General features: G+C 64.6%; 10 protein-coding genes across 10 annotated transcripts; 8 read left to right on the top strand and 2 right to left on the bottom strand.

The window, feature by feature from the left end:
• Positions 1-174: 174 nt before the first annotated feature.
• MSY1 (tyrosyl-tRNA synthetase) lies at positions 175-1702 on the top strand (the record flags this gene model as incomplete). The annotated part of the gene is made up of 3 exons (XM_069354875.1): positions 175-314; positions 352-828; positions 862-1702. 3 exons carry the CDS (start codon positions 175-177, stop codon positions 1700-1702), a joined length of 1458 nt encoding a protein of 485 aa, XP_069206946.1.
• Positions 1703-2047: 345 nt separating this feature from the next.
• Q8F55_006414 (uncharacterized protein) lies at positions 2048-2943 on the top strand (the record flags this gene model as incomplete). The annotated part of the gene is made up of 2 exons (XM_069354874.1): positions 2048-2479; positions 2521-2943. 2 exons carry the CDS (start codon positions 2048-2050, stop codon positions 2941-2943), a joined length of 855 nt encoding a protein of 284 aa, XP_069206945.1.
• Positions 2944-3334: 391 nt separating this feature from the next.
• Positions 3335-3817, top strand: Q8F55_006413 (uncharacterized protein; the record flags this gene model as incomplete). The annotated part of the gene is made up of 1 exon (XM_069354873.1): positions 3335-3817. One exon carries the CDS (start codon positions 3335-3337, stop codon positions 3815-3817), a length of 483 nt encoding a protein of 160 aa, XP_069206944.1.
• Positions 3818-4571: 754 nt separating this feature from the next.
• Q8F55_006412 (uncharacterized protein) lies at positions 4572-5937 on the top strand (the record flags this gene model as incomplete). The annotated part of the gene is made up of 4 exons (XM_069354872.1): positions 4572-4796; positions 4845-5497; positions 5535-5705; positions 5739-5937. The coding sequence occupies 4 exons, from the start codon at positions 4572-4574 to the stop codon at positions 5935-5937; spliced, it is 1248 nt and encodes a 415-aa protein (XP_069206943.1).
• Positions 5938-6028: 91 nt separating this feature from the next.
• Positions 6029-8737, bottom strand: VPS70 (Vacuolar protein sorting-associated protein 70; the record flags this gene model as incomplete). The annotated part of the gene is made up of 1 exon (XM_069354871.1): positions 6029-8737. One exon carries the CDS (start codon positions 8735-8737, stop codon positions 6029-6031), a length of 2709 nt encoding a protein of 902 aa, XP_069206942.1.
• A 2355-nt stretch (positions 8738-11092) lies between these two features.
• On the top strand, positions 11093-12758 carry GPA1 (guanine nucleotide-binding protein subunit alpha; the record flags this gene model as incomplete). The annotated part of the gene is made up of 8 exons (XM_069354870.1): positions 11093-11135; positions 11183-11257; positions 11297-11354; positions 11520-11801; positions 12029-12255; positions 12295-12566; positions 12612-12684; positions 12730-12758. The coding sequence occupies 8 exons, from the start codon at positions 11093-11095 to the stop codon at positions 12756-12758; spliced, it is 1059 nt and encodes a 352-aa protein (XP_069206941.1).
• Positions 12759-13137: 379 nt separating this feature from the next.
• Q8F55_006409 (uncharacterized protein) lies at positions 13138-14488 on the top strand (the record flags this gene model as incomplete). The annotated part of the gene is made up of 6 exons (XM_069354869.1): positions 13138-13248; positions 13287-13920; positions 13973-14152; positions 14187-14262; positions 14295-14367; positions 14402-14488. The coding sequence occupies 6 exons, from the start codon at positions 13138-13140 to the stop codon at positions 14486-14488; spliced, it is 1161 nt and encodes a 386-aa protein (XP_069206940.1).
• A 586-nt stretch (positions 14489-15074) lies between these two features.
• Positions 15075-17155, top strand: PCF11 (mRNA 3' end processing factor; the record flags this gene model as incomplete). Its single annotated transcript, XM_069354868.1, has 3 exons — positions 15075-15308; positions 15383-16693; positions 16739-17155. 3 exons carry the CDS (start codon positions 15075-15077, stop codon positions 17153-17155), a joined length of 1962 nt encoding a protein of 653 aa, XP_069206939.1.
• Positions 17156-17459: 304 nt separating this feature from the next.
• Positions 17460-18007, top strand: Q8F55_006407 (uncharacterized protein; the record flags this gene model as incomplete). Its single annotated transcript, XM_069354867.1, has 2 exons — positions 17460-17535; positions 17613-18007. The coding sequence occupies 2 exons, from the start codon at positions 17460-17462 to the stop codon at positions 18005-18007; spliced, it is 471 nt and encodes a 156-aa protein (XP_069206938.1).
• A 288-nt stretch (positions 18008-18295) lies between these two features.
• RIM2 (Pyrimidine nucleotide transporter, mitochondrial) lies at positions 18296-19509 on the bottom strand (the record flags this gene model as incomplete). Its single annotated transcript, XM_069354866.1, has 3 exons — positions 18296-19261; positions 19297-19348; positions 19394-19509. 3 exons carry the CDS (start codon positions 19507-19509, stop codon positions 18296-18298), a joined length of 1134 nt encoding a protein of 377 aa, XP_069206937.1.
• Between the last annotated feature and the right edge of the window lie 13 nt (positions 19510-19522).

The raw sequence follows: 19522 nt of genomic DNA, 5'->3' as shown, positions 1-19522 counted from the left end.
GTAGAGCACTCGCGTAACTGTCAGAGTAGGTGCACATGCACACAGATCCATCCGCACTCACCGATGCCACTCGCCAAGTGCCACCTGCGGCGGGGGCAAAAAGTCGGAGGCGACCGTCATGTCGGTCACCTCCACTCAATCGAGCCGAATCAACAATCTACCCCCCATCCCACAATGAACCGCGTCCGCCAGCTGGCCCCAGCGCGGCGGTGGGCGTCGTCGGCGTCGGCGTTGTCCTCCTCCTCCTCCTCCTCGCCGGCGCGCAACGTGATCGACGAGCTCGAGGCGCGGGGGTTCATCCAAGCCGTCACGAGGTACGCCCCGGCCTCCCCCGTCTCCCCTAACCCCCAGCCCAAACCTCCGCACCCACCTCGAGTCCCCGAGCTGCGTGTACGTCGGCGTCGACCCCTCCGCGTCGAGCCTGCACGTCGGCAACCTGCTCCCCCTCCTGGGACTGCTGCACTTCCGCGCGCGGGGCCACCACGCGCTCGCGCTGATCGGCGGCGCGACGGGCAGCATCGGCGACCCGTCGGGCCGGAGCACGGAGCGCAACGCCCTCAGCCCGGCTGAGCTGGCGACAAACGTCGCGGGCATCACGGCGCAGGTCGAGCGCTTCTTCTCCCGCGGCATCGAGTACGCCGGCAGGCGGGGGTACGACGTCGCGTCTGAGCCTGTGGGCCGGCCCGCCGCGTCGGCCACCGCGGTGCTGGGCGCGCGCGGCATCGACGTGCTCAACAACCACGACTGGTTTCGCGATGTGTCGTTCCTCGACTTTTTGAGGGACGTGGGCAAGTACGCGCGCGTCAACGTCATGATGGCGCGGGATAGGTAGGCCCGGCGCGGGGGCGAGGCTGATGCCAGTGTCAAATCCCGGCTCGAGTCCGACGCAGGCATCTCGTTCACAGAGTTCTCGTACCAGCTCCTCCAGGCGTACGACTTTGCCACCCTCTACCGCACGCACGGGTGCCGCGTCCAGCTCGGCGGCTCGGACCAGTGGGGCAACATTGTCGCGGGGATCGACCTCATCCGGCGGCTCAACGTGCCCGACGGGGCCGAGGAGGCGGCCGACCCCGCGTTCGGGCTCACGATCCCGCTGCTTACCACGGCAAGCGGGGAGAAGTTTGGCAAGAGCGCCGGGAACGCCGTGTGGCTCGACGAGGCGCGCACGTCCGTGTCCGACTTTTACCAGTTCTTCCACCGTGCCAACGACGCCGACGTGGAGAAATACCTCTCGGTGCTCACCCTCGTCCCGCCGGCGCACATCGCCGAAGTCATGGCCGAGCACGCCAAGGCGCCCAAGCTGCGCGCGGCGCAGACCCTGCTCGCAGAGGAGGTGACCGAGCTCGTGCACTCGCGCGCGGCCGTGTCCCGCGCGCAGACGGTGCAGAAGGTGCTCTACGGCTCGGACCTGGCGTCGCTCCGGGCGGCCGACGTGCTGGCCGCGATGGAGGGCGACCCGCGCCTCGTGCGCGTCAGCGCCGCCGACGTCGCCGACGTGCCCGTCTCCAAGCTGGCAGCGACGTACGGCCTCGCCAAGAGCCGCGGCGACGCCAACCGCGTTATCGAGGGCAAGGGCCTGCGTGTCAACGGCGCGGTCGTGGCCGACCCCCGCGCGACGATCGCGCACGCAGACCTGATCGACGGACACTTGGCCCTGCTGGCCCGCGGCTCGCGCGACATTGTCGTGCTCTACATCGACTAATACGCACACCTACACTACTCTGCATGCACCTGGGTTGCCAGGGATGACGACGGCCAGGCTATTGTCCTTGCTCCGTCCCAACAGTGCGACGATGGCTGACTCAACTTAACAGGAACCAAACAAACAGAATGATCGGCGTCGTCCTTGTCCATCTTTGTCCATCCCCTGTCTTCCTCGCACTCACTCACTCACTCATTCACCCTCGCTCCATCACTTTGCGCTCTAATACTCACTCTCTTATCAGCTCGTCCACTCTCCTCTTCCGCTCTCTCACTCTCACTCTCTGACTCCTCACTTCTCTCTCACTCACGCTCCTTCACCCCCCACTCACTGCGACCCGCGACAATGCACCTGCACCCGCCTCTCCTGCCGACCCCAAAGCACCTTCCATTGATTTCTTCCCTCCAACCCCAGCCAGGCCCAGCTTTCCAGCGCAAACCGCCTCCCCGTCCATTTACGCTTCCCATCGCCCCCCTCGTCGAGGTCAACAGAGTCGCTTCGCCCGACCGCGGGTCGCTCACCTTCACCGCGTGGCTCGACGTCGTCGTGGGGATACACCGCGACATCAACGACCCTACGCTCGCCCACTTTGTGAGCAACCGCGAGGTCGCCATTCCCAGTTGCCCGATGAAGATCACGGCCAGCGTCGGCTTCGTTAGCGCGCTTGGCTTTGTGAACCCGCACTACACGCGTGTCGGCGCCACGCTCATCGACCTCCGTGTGGTGGACCTCAAGTCGTTCCATTTCTGGGCAGATAGGCCTCTCACTGCTCTCGCGGTAGGAGGGGAACGAAAGCCAGCCGCTGATGGCTCGACCAGCTCTTTGACGACCTCCTCACCCCACCTGCCGACCAGGAGGCCACGACCCGTCTTGACGGCATGAAGACGGCGACGATCGCCAAGATAAGGAAGCACTGGCACAGGGCTGCGCGCTGGAACGTCAACCAGGTGACCATGTTCATCGCGGCGATGTGGGCATGGGACGTGGCTCCGGAGTACTCCTGGGACCCCCTGGGCACCTACACGGATGACTGGGGATATCACAGGGACGCCGACCCCAAGGTGCGCTACATTTACGAGCTGGTTCGCTTCTACGACCCCAGCGCGGCCGAGCTGCGTCCGGCGTGTGAGGCGGCGCGCATGTCTTTACTGCCGCACTCGCTCTTCCACCCTGTGTTCTCGCGCGACAAGTGTGTGGCGTGCTTCTGCAGCAAGGCCGAGTGCATTGTTAGAAGGGAGTGAGGGCGGGGGCGAGTGCTCAGTGACGGTCAAGGCGACCAAGCAATCAAACCTGCATCCTAGATACTCATGGCGCGCATGTACATTGTAGACTCACGCGCCGGCATGTTTGCGGGGCTCCGCCAGGAACAGATGCTCCGACTCCACCTCGCTTGGTCGATGCTCGGTGTCATTGTCGCTTCGACCTCTGTGTATTGCTCGTCTACCTCGCGGAACTGCTCCGCCGCTGCACACAAAGGCGCGATCGAGCGCGACGTCACCCGGAGCCGACGCTCGCACCTCTGGAAACTTCGACTCTGCGCACGCACGCGACTGGCCCGCGCGACTCGCCCGCGGCACAACGCAGCTTCCTACTTCTCCTCGCCGTCGGCGCGATATTCCCCCAGCACTCGACATGACCAACGCGCCAGCACCAGACGCCGACGCCCCCGTGGCCATCTACCGCGCCGAGCCGGCGGACAAGGCCAAAGCCTGGGCCATAGTCGACGAGTACAACGAGGCGATCGGCGTGATTGTGCGCGACACGCCCGCCGCCTTCGAGCACTACTTCGCGCCCGACGCGGGCATCTGGCTCGCCGAGCGCGCCGGCGCAGTGGTGGGGTGCATCATCCTGCGCCCTCTTCCCGGAGTCGGGGCGGCCGCGTGCGAAGTCAAGCGGCTGTACGTTGCGCCCAGCGCGAGGGGCCTGCGTATCGCCGACAAGCTCCTCGCTACGCTGCATCAGTACGCAAAAGAGAAGGGGTACGACACGGCGTACCTCGATACCAAGGACGATCTTGTCGCCGCGATCCGCTTCTACCAGCGCCAGGGGTACGAGGAGTGCGCGCGGTACAATGATAATCCGCAGGCGACGATGTTTATGCGGAGGCGGTTGTAGCGCGAGCTCGCGAGGCCGAAGGCCGAGCGAGGAGGGGGCCGCGAGACCAACGGAGTGGGCCGAGCGGGCGGGCGACGCGGCGGGCGACGCGTGCCGACGCTGCTGTGCTCGATGCCGCTGTTCTCGGGTCGGGCAGCGGCTCGCGCCGACCTGCCCGCGGCATAGACACCCCAGCTATACCCACCATTGTAGGCATGGACCCATGTGTATTGCAGGCAGCCCCCCGGCGGCAGCGAGAGCCGAGGGCGCCTATGCCGCTGCGAGGAGGAGACACGTTCGCGGCATGCATGTCGACTGGCGCGCGGACGGCCTGCACGCAGGAGAAATGGCGCAGGCAAGCCCAGGTGCGTGACCAACATCCAGTGGATATCCGAGGGTGGAGGACGCGCACAACGTCATACGCGCCCCGATGTCTCGGCGGTCGACATCGCGGCCGTTGCTATCGCCCACTCGCCGACAACAAGCTAACCCCGGCTTCTGCAGCGGCGCCCGCTGCCCGCCGGCCTGCTCGACGCGCCGCCCGCCCGCCGCGCCCCGCACACGTGTGTAGCAGCTAGCGGCGTCTGGAACGCTGCGCTGCTTGGCGTGTTTGAGATCAAGCCTGCCTTACTGGCCTTGCCTGCCTCGCTCGGAACGCGATCGGATGGGCCGCGATAAACGTGCCGACGCGGGCGCGGGCGCGGGCGCGCTCGACGCCGAGGCGGGGTACTTAAGGCGCCGGCGAAGATGGGGAGTGCGCGCCCTCGCCACAGCCATGCTCGCCTCCCTCCTCCTCCTCGCGCTTGCCGCCGGCGCGGCCGCCGCGCCGCGCCGCGCCTTCCCCGCCAAGCCCGCCTGCGACGACGCGCTCAACCCGTACCCCGATGGCCGGCGGCTCACGTTCGCGCCGGACGGCACGTTCAAGGTCGTGCTGTTTACTGACTTGCACTATGGGGAGCGGGACGGGGGGAACGTGTGGGCGGCGTGGGGGGTGGAGCAGGTGGGTGGTGTGGGCTCGCTTGCCGCCGTCTGGCTCTGACACCCGCAGGACACCAACTCGACCCGGGTCATGAACCGCGCGCTCGACGACGAGGCCCCCAACCTCGTCGTGTACGGCGGCGACCAGATCACGGGCGAGAACCAGCTGTGGGAGAACTCCACCGCCTACCTCGACCAGGTCTTCGCGCCGGCTTTAGCCCACGACACGCCCTTCACGAGCATCTACGGCAACCACGACGAGAGCTACAACATCAGCCATGTCCAGAGCTACTGGTTCGAGAAGACGCGGGCGGCGGCAAAACGGCTGTCGTGGACGCAGATGAACGACGCGAGCAGCGCCGACCCGAAGGGCGTGTTCAACTACTACATTCCCGTGTATGCCTCGGCGTCTGCGCGCACGCCCGCCCTCCTGCTCTGGTTCTTCGACAGCAGGAGCGGCACCTTCAACTCGGGCTACTTTAATGTGTCAGACGAAAAGCACATGTCCCAGGACTGGGTCGACCCCCAGGCGGCGCAGTGGATAAACGCCACGGCCGGGCGCATGCGCGACGCGTGGGGGGCGCTGCCAAAGTCGCTGGTGTACGTCCACATCCCGCCGGCGGCCGCACAGGTGATTGGCAACGGCAGCGTGGCAGAGAAGCCGGAAGAGCACCCGGGGATCGACTACGACGAGCCCGTCGACGTACAGGGGCAGAACGGGGCGTGAGTGGTGTGCCAGGGGGGTTGGCTGACTCGCCAGCGCGTTCTGGGGCCGGAGTAAGCCCGACAAGCCGTTCTGGGACGCCGTGACCGGTACTCTGGGCGGCGCGGACGGCACCGGCCTCATCGCCGTCACGGCCGGCCACGACCACGGCAACGACTGGTGCGGGCGCGACCCCGCCGTCGGGCCGTTCACCTTTTGCTTTGGGCGGTGGGTTCGGGCAAGGGGCAAGCTGACCCCCAGGCACACGGGATACGGCGGCTACGGCTCGTGGGCGCGCGGCAGCCGTGTCTGGCGCGCGCGGCTCGACGCCGCCGGCGCACTCGCCGACCTCCACTCGTGGATCCGGATGGAGGACCACTCGACGGCCAATACCACCACGCTGGTGCAGGGCGGGCACACCGTGCTCATCAACTCGCGCGACCCGGCGCCGGCGGCGTGAGCTAACACGCACTTCTGTAGCATTTCAATCTCGTCTATTTCTTTGAACAATGGAATGTATAGGCCACGGCCGCGCTCGCTACGCTCGCGCGCTACGCCCGGATACCCCTGGCAATCCCCCCGATCAGCTCGACCAGCTCATTCGCGTCCTTCTGCGCCAGCGCCTCGTCCTTCTCAATCGTGATCGCCTCGGTGAGCGCAGGGAACGTCGTCGAGCCGTATCCGAGCCACTTGCCAGGGGCGACGCCCTTGTGGCGGTACCACTCGCGGTCCTTGATGCCCTCCTCGGCGATGAAGCCCGACTCAAAGTCGCGCAGCTTGACGTTGACACGGCGGATCGCCTTGAGCGTCTTCTTGATTTCCTTCCAGTTGGGGCCGTGGGGCGAGGGCTTGGCCGCGGGTGTCGCGTCGGGCGCCGCGTCGTCCCACACGGCCATCTTGGCCCACGCCGCCGCCTGCGCGTGTGGGCACGGCGCGAGCCCGAACGCGTGCGCCAGCGCCTGGCCGTAGCTCCTCGGCGCGTGCTCGGGCAGCGCCTTGCGCAGCTTGGCGAGCAGGTCCTCGCGCTCGGCGTCGAGCCCAGCGCTCGCCGCCGCCAGGTCCGTGATGGCGTCGCCGAGCGGCGCGAGGTCGAGCGCCTCGTACCCCGCCGCCTGCTTCAGGTCCTCGACCTTGGTGAGGTAGTAGCCCAGGTCGCGCGCGTACTGCGTCGTGTTGAACGGCAAGATGACACTGTCGGCGAGCCGCAGCGCAATGAGCCCGATAATCTTGGCAGCCTCGGTGTGCTTGTGGAAGCCGGGGTCGCCGTACGTGCTCACCCAGTGGTGCGAGTCGTAGATCGAGTGGTAGTGGTACACCGCGTCCTTTGGTCCGCCCGAGAACGAAAAGTCGGTCGACGCAATGCCGTAGCGCTGCAGGAAGGCCGTGTAGTCTGAGCCTGAGCCGAGCGGGTTCACGCCCGAGCCGCCAGCTGCGACGCTCTGCGCCGTGGCGGGCGCGACTGAGGGGTGCAGCGTCGTCGCCGCGTGGAACGCGTCCCAGTCGCCGCCGGACACGCGCGCATCCCACACGCTCACGCCGGGCTGCGTCGTCTTCTCAATCTCCTGTGCAGCGCCGCGGAGCAGCAGCGCGAGCGAGGGCGATGCCGACGCGCGGAGGTTCTGGCCCGACGAGCTCGAATCAAGGTTGAGGTACGCCGCCGCGTGGCCCTGCAGCCAGTCGCCAAAGTCCTCGGCCCACTCGGTCGACCCGATGAGACCGTACTCCTCTGCGTCCCACGACGCGAGGACGATGGAGCGCAGGGGCTTCCAGCCCTTCTTGATAAGCGCGCCCAGGCCGCGCACCAGCTCGTACTGGCTCGCCGTGCCCGAGTTGGGGTCGGCCCCACCCAGCACCCACGCGTCGCGGTGGTTGCCGACAATGACCACCTCGTCGGTGATGTGGCCCGGCACGATCGCCAGCGTGTTCCAGATGGGCGTGACCCTCGTGTTGACCTCGTTGACGAGGTGCACCTCGGCATCCGACGGCCCGGTGAAGTACTCGACACCTTTGTATCCCAGTCCGCCCTCAAAGCTCGGGTCGAGGTCAGCCGCGGGGATGCCCTTGCCCTTGAGCGCCTTGAGGAGCGGGATCGCGTCCTCGTAGCTAAGCGGGAGCGAGGGGATGTCGGGGAAGTTGCCGCCCTCAATGCGCGTCGCGTTCTTGTACGCCGGCTCGCCGGGCGTCGTCGGGTCACCGGGGTACTTGGACAGGAACTGGACCGAGCCGCGCTGCACCGAGCTGGGCACGCGCGCCGGGCCGGCAGGGTACTGCTCGTAGCCGTTGGCCTCGGTCACCTCGCCGTCGTCTCCGGGGTCGGTGAAGATGAGCGTGCCGATCGCACCGGCCTCCTGCGCCGCCTTGACCTTGAGCCCGCGGAACACGCGGCCGTACTTGACGAGCGCGATCTTGCCCGTAAAGTCGATACCCTTGGCCTGGAGCAGCTCAAAGTCGTACTTTGTGCCGTAGCCCGCGTAGATGTACTGCGCCTGCACGTTGCCCGAGACGCTGAATCCGTGGAACACGGGCACCTCGTCGCGGAGACGCGAGTCGGGGTCGCCGGGGAGGTACTCCTCGCGCAGCTTGGCGTGCACCGGCGGGTCGGTGAGCAGCGTCACGGACGACGAGACGGGCGTGTTGAGGACCGGGTAGTACGTGTCGATCCAGACGCCGAGCTTGCTGAGCGCGCCCTCGCCGCGGATACGCGACTGCGACTCGTGCGAGCCCGCCTCGTAGATGTGCTCGTCGGCGCCTGACACGCGCAGGCCCAGCGCCGCCTCCCAGTCATTCTTGACCTGCAGCGCCGTGATCAGGTCCCAGCCGGTGCCGGCGGGGTGCGCGTTGGCAGTGTACCTGCGCGACGCGGCCGCGGCCGAGTTGTTACTCGGTACCTCGAGGTAGAGCTTCTCGGCGCGGTGCGGTGAGATCCACTTGTGCTTGTGGTCGCCGCCCGGGTGCTTGGGGTGCTTGGGGTGCTTGTGATCGTGGTCGTGGTCGTGCTTGCCCTTGACGGCCGCGGCGTAGCCCTGCGTCGCGACGCCGGTCCAGTATGCCTCGACGACGGGGTCGACGACCTCGACCTCAGCTGCGCTGCTGCCGCTCCCAAGCGAGACAAGGCGCGGGATGACGAGCAGGCCGAGCACGGCAAACAGGGCGACGTGCAGCGCGCCGACCTTGCGCTTGCGGGCGCCGGTTGCCACGGGCTGCGGGAGCGTGTCGTCGCTCGTCGGCAGCGGGGTGTACTCTCTCTTCTCGGCCACCATTGTGATGGGCGTGATGTGGGAAGAAGGAAGAGTGATGCTGACTGATGAGCGAGGTCGAGTCAGTTCAGGTTACTCTGTACGCGACTTGATGTCACCACATGCTGCATCTTGGTCAATCGTCGGTGCTCGCCGATACTAATGGCGTCATTGCGGGGTGAGGGGGAAGGCAGGGAAGGCGGATTGATACTGGCAACTCGACTCTTTATAGCCATGTCATTTTCACTCGACCTCGGCCTCGCTCGCCTCCACTTTGCGAGTCCACCCAGCCCTGTGTCTCGTGTCTGCTCTTCTATTGTTCTCGCTACCATTTTTGCTTTTTGCCAGCCTCGGAGCCTCGGACCCACTCATTGTCGGCCAAACTCTTGCTCCCTCTCCGCCAAAACCGCTTACCGCTTGCTCTCCACTCTAAGGCCCTGCCACTTGGCCACTGGGCGTTCCGGCGTCCGCTGACTGACGCCCCCCGTGTGCCCAACGCCGCCGCCGCCCCCCACACGCCGCCTTCCTTTGTCCTCGAGCGCACAGACGCCAAAAATCACACACGCGGGCGGCTAGTGGCGGGACAAAGACGGCAGGGGGCGGGGGATGCGGCTGGATGGCGGCTGCTGGCCAGACTGACGCTCGGGCCTCCTCTGCTCTGCAGTGGTTTGCCGAGCTGTTTTGCCCTTTGCTCTGCTCTCTCGCCTCGACACGCGCACTGATCGCCCAAAGTGCACTCAACGCCGCCCATCACCCAGGTTGACTCCCCCTTAGGGCGCCTGGCGCAAGCGCATTGACCCCCCTCCAACTGCAGACACACGCGTTGACGCGCGGACGCGACTGGCCGCCAACCAACGGCCAACGGCCAACGCACTGTTCCATTCTGTTCCATCAACCCCTACTCTGTGTGTGCACTGGCCTTCTATTGCACAGGGAAACCGACGCGCAAGCTGCAACAGAAATCTCTGTCGTGATGATGGCCGTCGTTGGCGACCTCGCCTGTGGCCCGCCCGGCTGCCCAAACATGGGCGTGGCATTCCTCGTGTCCAGGATCCAAGCATGAAAGAGAACAATAAGCATCAGACGATGCCGGGCTCACGTCGACATGGCCGACCACATTGGCATGAATCAACCCGCTGACGACTCAGGCAGTGCGGCACGACTGTACGCACTCTCTTTACGCCCTCATCCCCGTTTCAGTGCTACCTGCCTGCCTCGTCCCCCTTGACCTTCCTTTGGCCCTCCATGTTTCATTAGTGTGGTCTAACACGCCGTGATGGAAATTGCGCAGCTGGCATGGCTTGCTGGCTCGACTGTGGGCGAGCGGCGAGATCTGCAGCTCTACGACCAAGGCGAGTCACCGAGGGCAAGCCACTGCAAGCCCCCTGGCGCGTCCAAGTTGCGGAACGCCCCGGCAGGCAGCGTGCCATCATGCACCCCACCCCACCCCACCCGGGCAGGCAACAAGCAGAGGTCAAAGCGGGGCACAACTCGCCACGATCAGTTGTTGCAGCCACCCGAGGCAGGACACACACCGCCCACCGGCCACCCGGCCACGACAAAGGCCAAGGGCCAACAACGGCCACCGTGCCACCACCACACGCCTCACCTCGATCCCTGTGACTGCCCTGCGAGTCGCAAGAGACGAGGCGCGCAGAGGCTTGCTCGACACCGGCTGGAATCGTCTCGAGGCCGACAAGCGCCGCTCGAGCTGATCCACCTGGATCCCAAAACTCCTCCACGGACCACCTCTTGATCCCTATCATCCTTTTGCGATTCTAGTCTGGACCACGACCCACACCCGCCCGCGACCACAGCCCACAGCCCACAGGCAGACTTAATCAAGGTCGAGCAAGCGGCACCAAGGGCCCGCGCGCACGACCCCCATCAGCACCACTCTCCCCCCTCCCCCCTTGGCCTGGTCCTCCCTCCCCCGCTTGCCCTCGCGCCTTCCCCCTGCCTACACCTCGGCCTCGACCACCTCGACTCTCCCTTGCCCCAATCCTCCGTCGCCGCCGCCGCCGCGGTTACAGGAACGAGCACCACCACCACGACCCATTCCTCGTTCTCAATACCTTTCAACTTGGTTTCATCGCATACTCCATCCTCCTCCTCATCCTTGTGCTCACCGCGACTGTCGCGTATACTCGTACCCTCCCTTTCACACTTTCTCCATCACCCTTGCCATCCTATCCAACCACAGCATATCCATCACAAAACTTCAAGTCGATAAACAGACTACCTCCCACACCAAGGCCACCACCGAAGCCCCCCTCCCCCAACAGTCCTTCACCCCCCCCCCACCCCCCCGACACTCTCCCTCCCAACCTTCTTCTCACTCTCCGACTCACGAGCCCGTGGTCCTCTTACTCCGCCATCATGGGTTGCTCACAATCACACGAGGACATGGACGCGAAGGCTCGTGAGTGCCTGCCGTGCTGGGGCTCAGAATCTGAAACTAACTCTCAGGCAACGCGGAGATCGAGGAGCAGCTCAAGCGCGACAGGCAAAACATGGCGCGTGAAATCAAAATGCTTCTCCTCGGTAGGCTATCTCCGTCTCGACCTCCGCTGACCTGCCCAGGTGCCGGTGAGTCCGGCAAGTCGACCGTCCTCAAGCAGATGCGTCTCATTTACAACAAGTAGGTACTGCCCCGATCGTGGCCGTGTTGCAACTTGGCGGTCAGAGTCTGTGCAGGAGGCCCGTGCACGCTCGTCGCGTGTCGGGGGCCTGCCAAAGACGGAGCGACGGCCGGGCAGTGTGGCAGGAGGAATCTCTGCGGCGACGTCGACGCTGACTTCAACAGGCCCTACGATGCGGAAGAGAGGGATAGCTACCGCGAGATTGTCTACTCGAACACAGTCCAGTCGATGCGCGTCCTTCTGGAGGGTGTCTCCTACATGGAGCTCGAGATCAGCCCATCCAACAAGGGACGGTGGGACGCGATTATGAACGCCCCTGCACTCATCGAAGGCGATCGCTTCCCTCCTCTACTCGCCGACGCCGTCAAGGGCCTCTGGCAAGACGAGGGTGTCCGCGACGCATTCACGCGGCGAAACGAGCTCCAGCTCAACGACTCTGCACCATAGTAAGTTTTCTTTCTCCGTGTCGGCCTCAGCAGGGTGTGAGATCCGCCATGGCCGTGTCGATCCGAGCGGTGGCGCCGACGCCGTGGCGGATGTCGGCTTGCACGGTGACAGGATGCTGTATGGCGGCGGCGCCGGCACCACACAGACCACCACAACCCAGCACCCCGGTGCCACTCGTCCCACCTACATTGACCTAATTTTAGCTGCATTCGCTTACACAACACAGCTACTTTGACGCCGTCCAGCGCATCTCGCAGGCAAACTACGTTCCCACAGACCAGGACATTCTCCGTGCCCGTGTCAAGACAACAGGTATTACCGAAACGCACTTCACCATCGGCGACCTCAAGTACAAGATCTTTGATGTCGGAGGTCAGCGATCGGAGCGTCGCAAGTGGCTCGGCATCTTCGAGAATGTCACGGCACTGGTATTCCTGATTGCCATTAGCGAGTGTGAGTTATCAGCAAGCTTGAATGGCAACTAACCCCCAGACGACCAGAAACTCTACGAAGATGAGACTGTCAACCGTATGCAGGAGGCCATGACCCTGTTCGAGTCGGTCGCCAACTCGAGATGGTTCACCAAGACGTCTATCATCCTCTTCCTCAACAAGATCGACTTGTTCCGGGCAAAGCTGCCGACGTCTCCGCTCAACGAGACCTTCCCCGAATACAAGGGAGGGGCCAACTACGATGCTGCATGCGCCTTCCTTCTTGAGAAGTTTGTCGGCCTGAACCAGAACCCATCCAAATCGATCTACGCGGTGAGACTAGCTTCATATGACGCCTTGTGAAGCTAACCCACGCAGCATTACACTGACGCGACGGACACGCGTGCACTGGCATTCGTTGTATCGGCCATCCATGACATGCTTGTCAACAGTGAGTTTGCTAGGCCTTCAAAGGCGCATCAGCTGACCCCACCAGTGAACCTGCGCGAAGCTGGTCTCCTCTAACGCCAAAACAAGACTCTTGCCATTGTGTGAATGTCCGTCCTTGGCGCGGGAACAGGTCGTTATCATAATGCTGTACACTATCGTTTTTGTGCAGTGCATGCGTATGCTACTACTCTCTCTTGCGGGTGCGGGGCGAGGGGGATAGGTGAGGAGGGAGGACACAGATATGGTCGATGCCAGTGCCACTGATCACGGAGACTTTGCAATGTCCGTGTCACCACCCTCCACCAAAACGTTCCAGCGACGTTGTTGACACCTTGCGTCACATTCTCTCATCCACTCCGCCTCTGGGCAGCAATGCCGTCTAGAGAGCAGAGGTCGACGACATAGAAAGCGCGCAACGTAACCCGCATACACGACCCCCGCACCCTCCTACGCCATGACGACAAACTACCAAGACTACCTCGAGCTGCTGTCGGCCGAGCAGCACGTCCAGGTGGACAAGCTGCGCGAGGCGGCGCGCAACGGCGTGCTGCCCAAAGTCCGCGGAGTGAGCCCTTCCTCTCCCATGCCCACGCTAACGTGCAGGAAGTGTGGATGTACCTCCTCGGCGTGCTCGACTCTGACAAGACGTCGGAGATGACGTCGCTCAAGGCCCTGCGGCAAGAGTACAATGCTCTGCCATCTACCCTGCCGTCCGACCTAGCCTCGCTCCTGCTCAAGACAGCGCTAGCGCACCACAACCGGCGCTTCGAGTCGCCCACGTACGAGAGCCTCATCAGCTCGATAACCGCCGAGCCCACCTCGGGCGCGGGCACGGCGGCCAACTCGGCGCCGGGATCGCGCGCGACCTCGGGGTACGGGATCACGCCGCTCGCGAGCCTCGTCGCGCAGGCGAGCGGCACGAGCCCGAGCCCGAGCAGCGACGACCGCGGCGGCTCGGGCCCGCTCGTTCCCCCGCCCACTGCGTCGCCCACGCGCGCCCAGTACCTCTCGCTCATGGAGGACGTGCTCGGCAAGTACTGGCACAGCGCGGACTGTCAGCCGAGCTCGATCGAGGTCGCCGCCGGCGCGGGCGACAGCACGGGCCCACGCACGCGCTGGCTGCCGGGCCAGCCGCCGGCACCCGCAGACTGGGTGTACCTCGCCACGCCGTTTGTCTGCTGTCTTGCGAGACCGATGGCCGTGTTTTATGGGTTCGAGGCGCTCATGGACAAGCTGAGTGAGTGGGGCGGGGGGCTGATGAGCGGGGGAGGATTGCTGATGATGTGCAGAGGCATGGCCGCCATTACCGTCGCGCCTCGGCTCCGTCCTCGGGCTGTTCCGCTCGGCGCTGCCCGAGCTCCACGAGTACTTTGAGGACGAGCAGGTGCCGATGACGGCGGTTGCGATGAGCTGGATGACATCGCTGCTGTCCCGCGAGATGTGGCTCCCGGACGTGCTCCGGCTGTGGGGTGAGTGTGCGTGAAGGCAGGCGCTGACGCCCAGACTCGTACCTCGCCTCGGACGACATGTTCGTCATGCACTGCTACGTGTGCGTCGCGATTCTGTTCACGTGCAAGGAGTGAGTGTTGCGCGCTTCACCGCTGACGGCAGGACGCTCGAAGAGCTCGACGGGTCCGAGGCCAAGCTCATGCTGCTCGACCTACCGCCGCTCGACGTGGACCGGGTAGGTTGGTCCCAGTGGCCCCGCTGACGTCCAGCTGCTCCACGACGCGGCAAACCTCAAGGTCGCGTTCCCGCTGCCCATGCCTGTCACCGACGACCCCGACGAGTACGACGACGACTAGGTGCATATCTTTATCCGTAGCTGTTAGATCCATGTATTCAAGGCATATGCATTGTGGGTGCACTCGGTGCACTGGAGGGATGGTGCTGCCGCCACTCTGGAATATTCTTGCCGATTTTGTCCCTTTTATCCCGGAAGGTGTTCTGCTGGAAGTCGCCTGCCCCATTGCGGGCCAAGAGCAATCCTTAAACTGCTCGTCATTGTCTCATGTCCTCATTCAATCACTCTCTTCTTCTACTCCCCATCCACCAACACGCGCCCCTCCCCCCCCCCCCCCCCCATAGCTAGCCCCAGCGTATCAAAAAAAGAGGAAGAAGTAGTCCCACAGCCCTTAGTCCCTTTCAACCGCGTCAGTCGTGTCTGGGTGCACTGTGCAGGAGACCAAAGAGAGCCTCGTCGCCGCGCCGCCGCCGCACACTCCAACCTCCCTTGTACTCTCCATTGTCCCCATCGTCTCTTTGGGCGACTGATCACTAATAAGCTCCCGGGACAGGTCGCAGCAGGCAGCAGCAGCGGCAACTCATCGCCTCGTATTCACTTCCGTGGCAGACTAGGACTTGGCCGATTGTTTCTCGCACCTCGACACCATGTCATACGGTCACTACCCACCCCAACATGGCGGCCCGGCAAACTACTACCCCCCGCCGCAGCACCCGCACGACCCCTTCCGCGCATGGTACGCCCAGCAGCTCGCCCAACTCACGTTCAACTCGCGCCCGATGATCCAGAACCTCTCGATCGAAGCCCAGAACCGCCAGCAGGAGGGCAACTGGCAGGCCATGGAGGCGATTGTACAGGAGATTGAGGATGCTATACTGAGGGTGCGTAGGGGAGGACGAGTGTGTCGGCGCTCGCCAGCGCACACGACCACTGATTGCATGACTGACCACTGCAGGCACCACCCCAGGGCAAGCTCCCGCTCCTCTACCTCATCGACTCGATCTCCAAGAACATTGGCCCGCCATACACCGACCAGCTCCTCCCGCCCATCCTGCCCCAGTTGTACCTTGCCACCTACCGCCAGGTGGACGGCGTGACCAAGAGCAAGATGGCCGACCTCGTCCGGCTGTGGCGCACGGGCGGACCCGGCGGCACCGACCTGTACCCCCCTGCGATGCGCGAGGCTGTCGAGCGCGACATTTTTGGATCGGGTGGGCCCCTCACCCAGGCTGGCGTGCAGGGCATGCTCAAGGAGTTTTTGCGTGAGAAGGAGGAGGAGATGAGCCGCGAGTGGACACAGCAGCGCGGCAAGACGGTCAACGCGTTAGTCAACCTCGACAAGATTCTTACGACTTCGAGGGTGTCGCCGCGCGAGCTGTCGGATATCAACGACAGAATCCAGTCGATGAAGGCGGGACACCCGCCGACGTCGGCACCGATCGCTCCGACCTCGTCGGCGTATGCGCCGCGTCAACCCGTGCCACCGGTTCAGCGCCAGCCTCCGCCCCCACAGCCGCCTCAGCAGTTTGGCGGCCAGAGGTGGGGAGGCAACTCGCCGTACGCCCAGGGGTCTGGCTACCCTCCGGCACCGCCTCAGAACTACCCGCCTCCTCAACAGCCGCAGCAGAACCTCGCGCCGCCAGCCCCCGCTGCACCGGTTGCGATCCCCGCCATCCCCGTCAACGTCAGCGACCTGCTCAGCAAGCTTACCAGCTCGGGCATCTTAAGCCAGCCGCGCACCCCCGAGCCCACGGCCGCCGCCAAGCCCAAGTCTGCCATTGAGAAGTACGAGGACATGATTCTTGCCTTCAACATCCAGGTGGATCACTTTGACCTCTCGCGCGTCGGCATCCCCATGTTCCACCTCCCGACGCGCTGCCCCCAGTGTGGCCTGCGCTTCCCCGAGAGCGAGAACGACGTCAAGTACCAAGCGCATATGGACTGGCACTTCCGCCGCAACCGCAAGGAGCGCGAGTCTGGCGGCCGCGGTGGCCACCGCAAGTGGCTCCCTCGCGCCGACGAATGGGTCAACGACAATGCCGAGGCCGGCCCGTCTTCTTCGCCAACAAAACCCGAGTCTGTGGCGCTCCCTGACGCGCTCACGGCCGACAAGATTGCGGCCCTCAAGCGCAAGTGGGTGCCGGTGCCTGCCGACCCGGTCAAGGCGGACAAGCCGTGCCCGATCGACAAGGAGAAGTTTACATCGGTGTATTCCGAGGAGGAGGAGGAGTGGGTGTTTATGAACGCGGTGGATGTCAACGGGACTGTGAGTGGGCGTAAGGGGTGCGGTGGGTGCGGTTCTGACAGACAGATCTACCACGCGACATGTCTTGCAGAGAGGAAGGCGTCGAGCGTCGCCCAGCGTGTGCTCAGCAGGGATGCTGGGCGCGGAGCGTCCAAGTCGCCTGCGCCGGGCACGCCCGAGCCCGAGCCGCACGCGTCGCCGTCTCCGGGCACAAAACGCAAGGCCGAGGGTGGAGAGGGCGAGGATGACGCCAAGCGCGTCAAGGTAGAGCCTGGCGAGGGGGGCGAGGGCGAGGAAGCGGTCACTGAGAGCGCAGGCGAGGGTGTGGCGGTCGGTGACGGCGGCGCAAGTGGCGGCGGGGTGAGCGACCCGGCGAGCGACCCGGCGAGCGACCCGGCCGTTGAAGGCGTCAACGTGACTGAAGAAGCCAACGTCAAGGTGGAAGCGGAGCCGGCGGCGGCGGTTGAGCCGCCTGCAGAGTAGTAGCAGCATACGTAGCGTAGCATAGCACATCCTTGCATATTGTTGCATTGCGCGGCGTGGTGAAGCAGGCGGGTGGAGTTGTGTGGCGCCCGAGGCACCTTAGATGGGGGAGCAAACAAGCGCCGCCACGTGAAACGCCGTCATGTAAGTTTCATCTCGCACAATCCAGCGGGCGCGGGTGGGCGGCAGCGACGGCGACGAGGACGACGATTCGAGGTGTCGCAACTGCATATAATTCTCTCTCACAACAGCACAAGGTAAGCAGCACGATACCCACCCCATATACCCGCTCACGAGCAGCACCATGTCGGCCATCACCAACATCAACGACTTTGACCCGAACAAGGCGGACAATGCCGAGGAGATTGAGATGCAGTGGTGTACGTCAAGCGCTGCGAGCGCGGGCGTCAGCCCGCGCGAGCCCCCCCTCCCGCGCGCCAGCTAACCCCCCCTCTAGCGGTCAAGACCGTCGAGCACATGGAGGCCTACGAGACGCTCCTCACCACCACCGACCCGAAGAGCATCAAGCTCACCTCGATCGACGACGAGATCCACGCGCATCTGCTGGACAAGTTCCCCGAGTTCAAGGACCACGCGAACCTGCGCACCATCGACGAGAACTGGCTCAAGTCCAAGGAGGGCAAGGAGCGCTGGCGCGAGTGGCTTGCGAGCTATGAGCAGAGCCTGCCAGACTACAACTTTGGCACGATGCTCAGGCAGCACGCGGACCAGCTGTACAGCGAGCACAACGCCATCCTCGTGCTGAGGGCGCAGTTTGTGGCTATTGAGATTGCGCGTAATAGGGCGGGGTTGAACGAGAAGGTGTATCATGAGGCGCAGCACGCCAAGTAGGCGAGGCGTCGGCGTAGCCGGCGCCGAGCTGCGCTGCTGCTTGCGAGGGCCTGGCGACAGGCTCTGCGCCGCGGCCGCCCCAACCCCCCGCCCTAGTTTGTATCCACCGCATCGAATGCACACGCAACATGGATCATGAAATGGATGGAGATGGACGGAGCAGCGTGTGTGGCGCTGTGGCACGGCAACTGACCATTACCCGTTCGTTGTACAAATACATGGAGTGGAGTATGGAGTATGGAGGATGCTGAAGTACACATGAGTCTATCAATGCAATGTCTACGACGCCTACGACCCCAGCCGCGCCGCAACCAGCTCGTAGATGAGAAACATGCACGCGGCATTCGGCACCACGCGGAACATGTGCGCCGTCAGACCCCCGTACAGGCTCGCAACCCCCTCCTCCTTGATGACCAGCTTGAGCGTCTGCACCAGCCCAGTGTACTTTTGCACGCCGTTGATCGCCGGCTGCCGCAAGCGCGTGCGCACCACCTCGTGCGGGTACGTGATGAGGGACGCGACGGCCTTTGCGCCGCCCGACGCGCCGACAATGCTCCCCACGTACCCGAGCAGGCTCTGCTTGCTGTCCTCGAGGTCGACGGCACGCGTCCGGCCTATCCGCTTGAAGCGCTCGTACAGCGTCCACTGGATCACGCCCTCCGACACGCCGAGGTAGCTCGCCGACAGGCCGCGGTACAGGCCGCGGATGCCCTCGTTCTTGATGATGTCGGCCGTCATCTTGAGCGCCTGGTGCGACTCGGGCTTTGCAGCGCCCGGCGCAGCCTTCTTGGCCGACAGCTGCAGCCGCGTCTTGACGACCCAGATCGGGTTGGTGCCGGTCGACGTCATGACGCCGGCGATGGCCGCCGCGCCGAGGTGCACGAGGGGGCTGTCCTCGGACGTCTGGCCCTCCTTTTCTGTCGGCGCGTTGGGGAACGTCTTGGCGAGGAACGCCTTGGACGTAGGGTAGAAGTAAAAGTTGATGGCGCGGGCTGGGATGATGCCGACGAGCGACGGCCCCAGGCCCTTGTACAGCGCGCGCCACCCCTCCTCGACCTGTATCCGGCGGATGAGGTACATCGTGTCGACGAATTGCCAGAGCGAGCCGGAGATGCCTCCCCGGTGGGGCACCTTCTTGGCCACCATCTCGGCCTCGTGGCGCATGACGGCCGCCGCGCCGTTTCCGTTGCCGTTGGCGACGGCGGCGGTGGCGGCGCGCGCCGGCTCGCGAAACAGGTCGGACTGGAGGCGAGTCTGGCATCAGCACAGCCGTGCCACGAGGAGCTCACCTTGACAACATCAAACGGCGACGTCACGATAGCGCCGGCCATGCCGCCGAGACTGGGGTTTCAGCTTGCGTCGCTTGCGTCGCACGCCGGAGCTCACCTCCCGGCGACCGAGTGCTGCCATCCCACTAGCTGCTTCTTGGCCTTGGGCGAGGGTGGCGGGACGAGATGTGACGACGAGGCCGGGGAGGATGTCTGCACGGGGGTCGCAGACATGTCGGGGAGGGAG

This window comes from Vanrija albida, assembly GCF_041260175.1.
Source record: "Vanrija albida strain AlHP1 chromosome Unknown contig_5, whole genome shotgun sequence".
NCBI lineage: Eukaryota > Fungi > Basidiomycota > Tremellomycetes > Trichosporonales > Trichosporonaceae > Vanrija > Vanrija albida.
The sequence above is the reverse complement of the archived record's forward strand: the minus strand, read 5'-3'. Positions and strand labels throughout refer to the sequence as shown.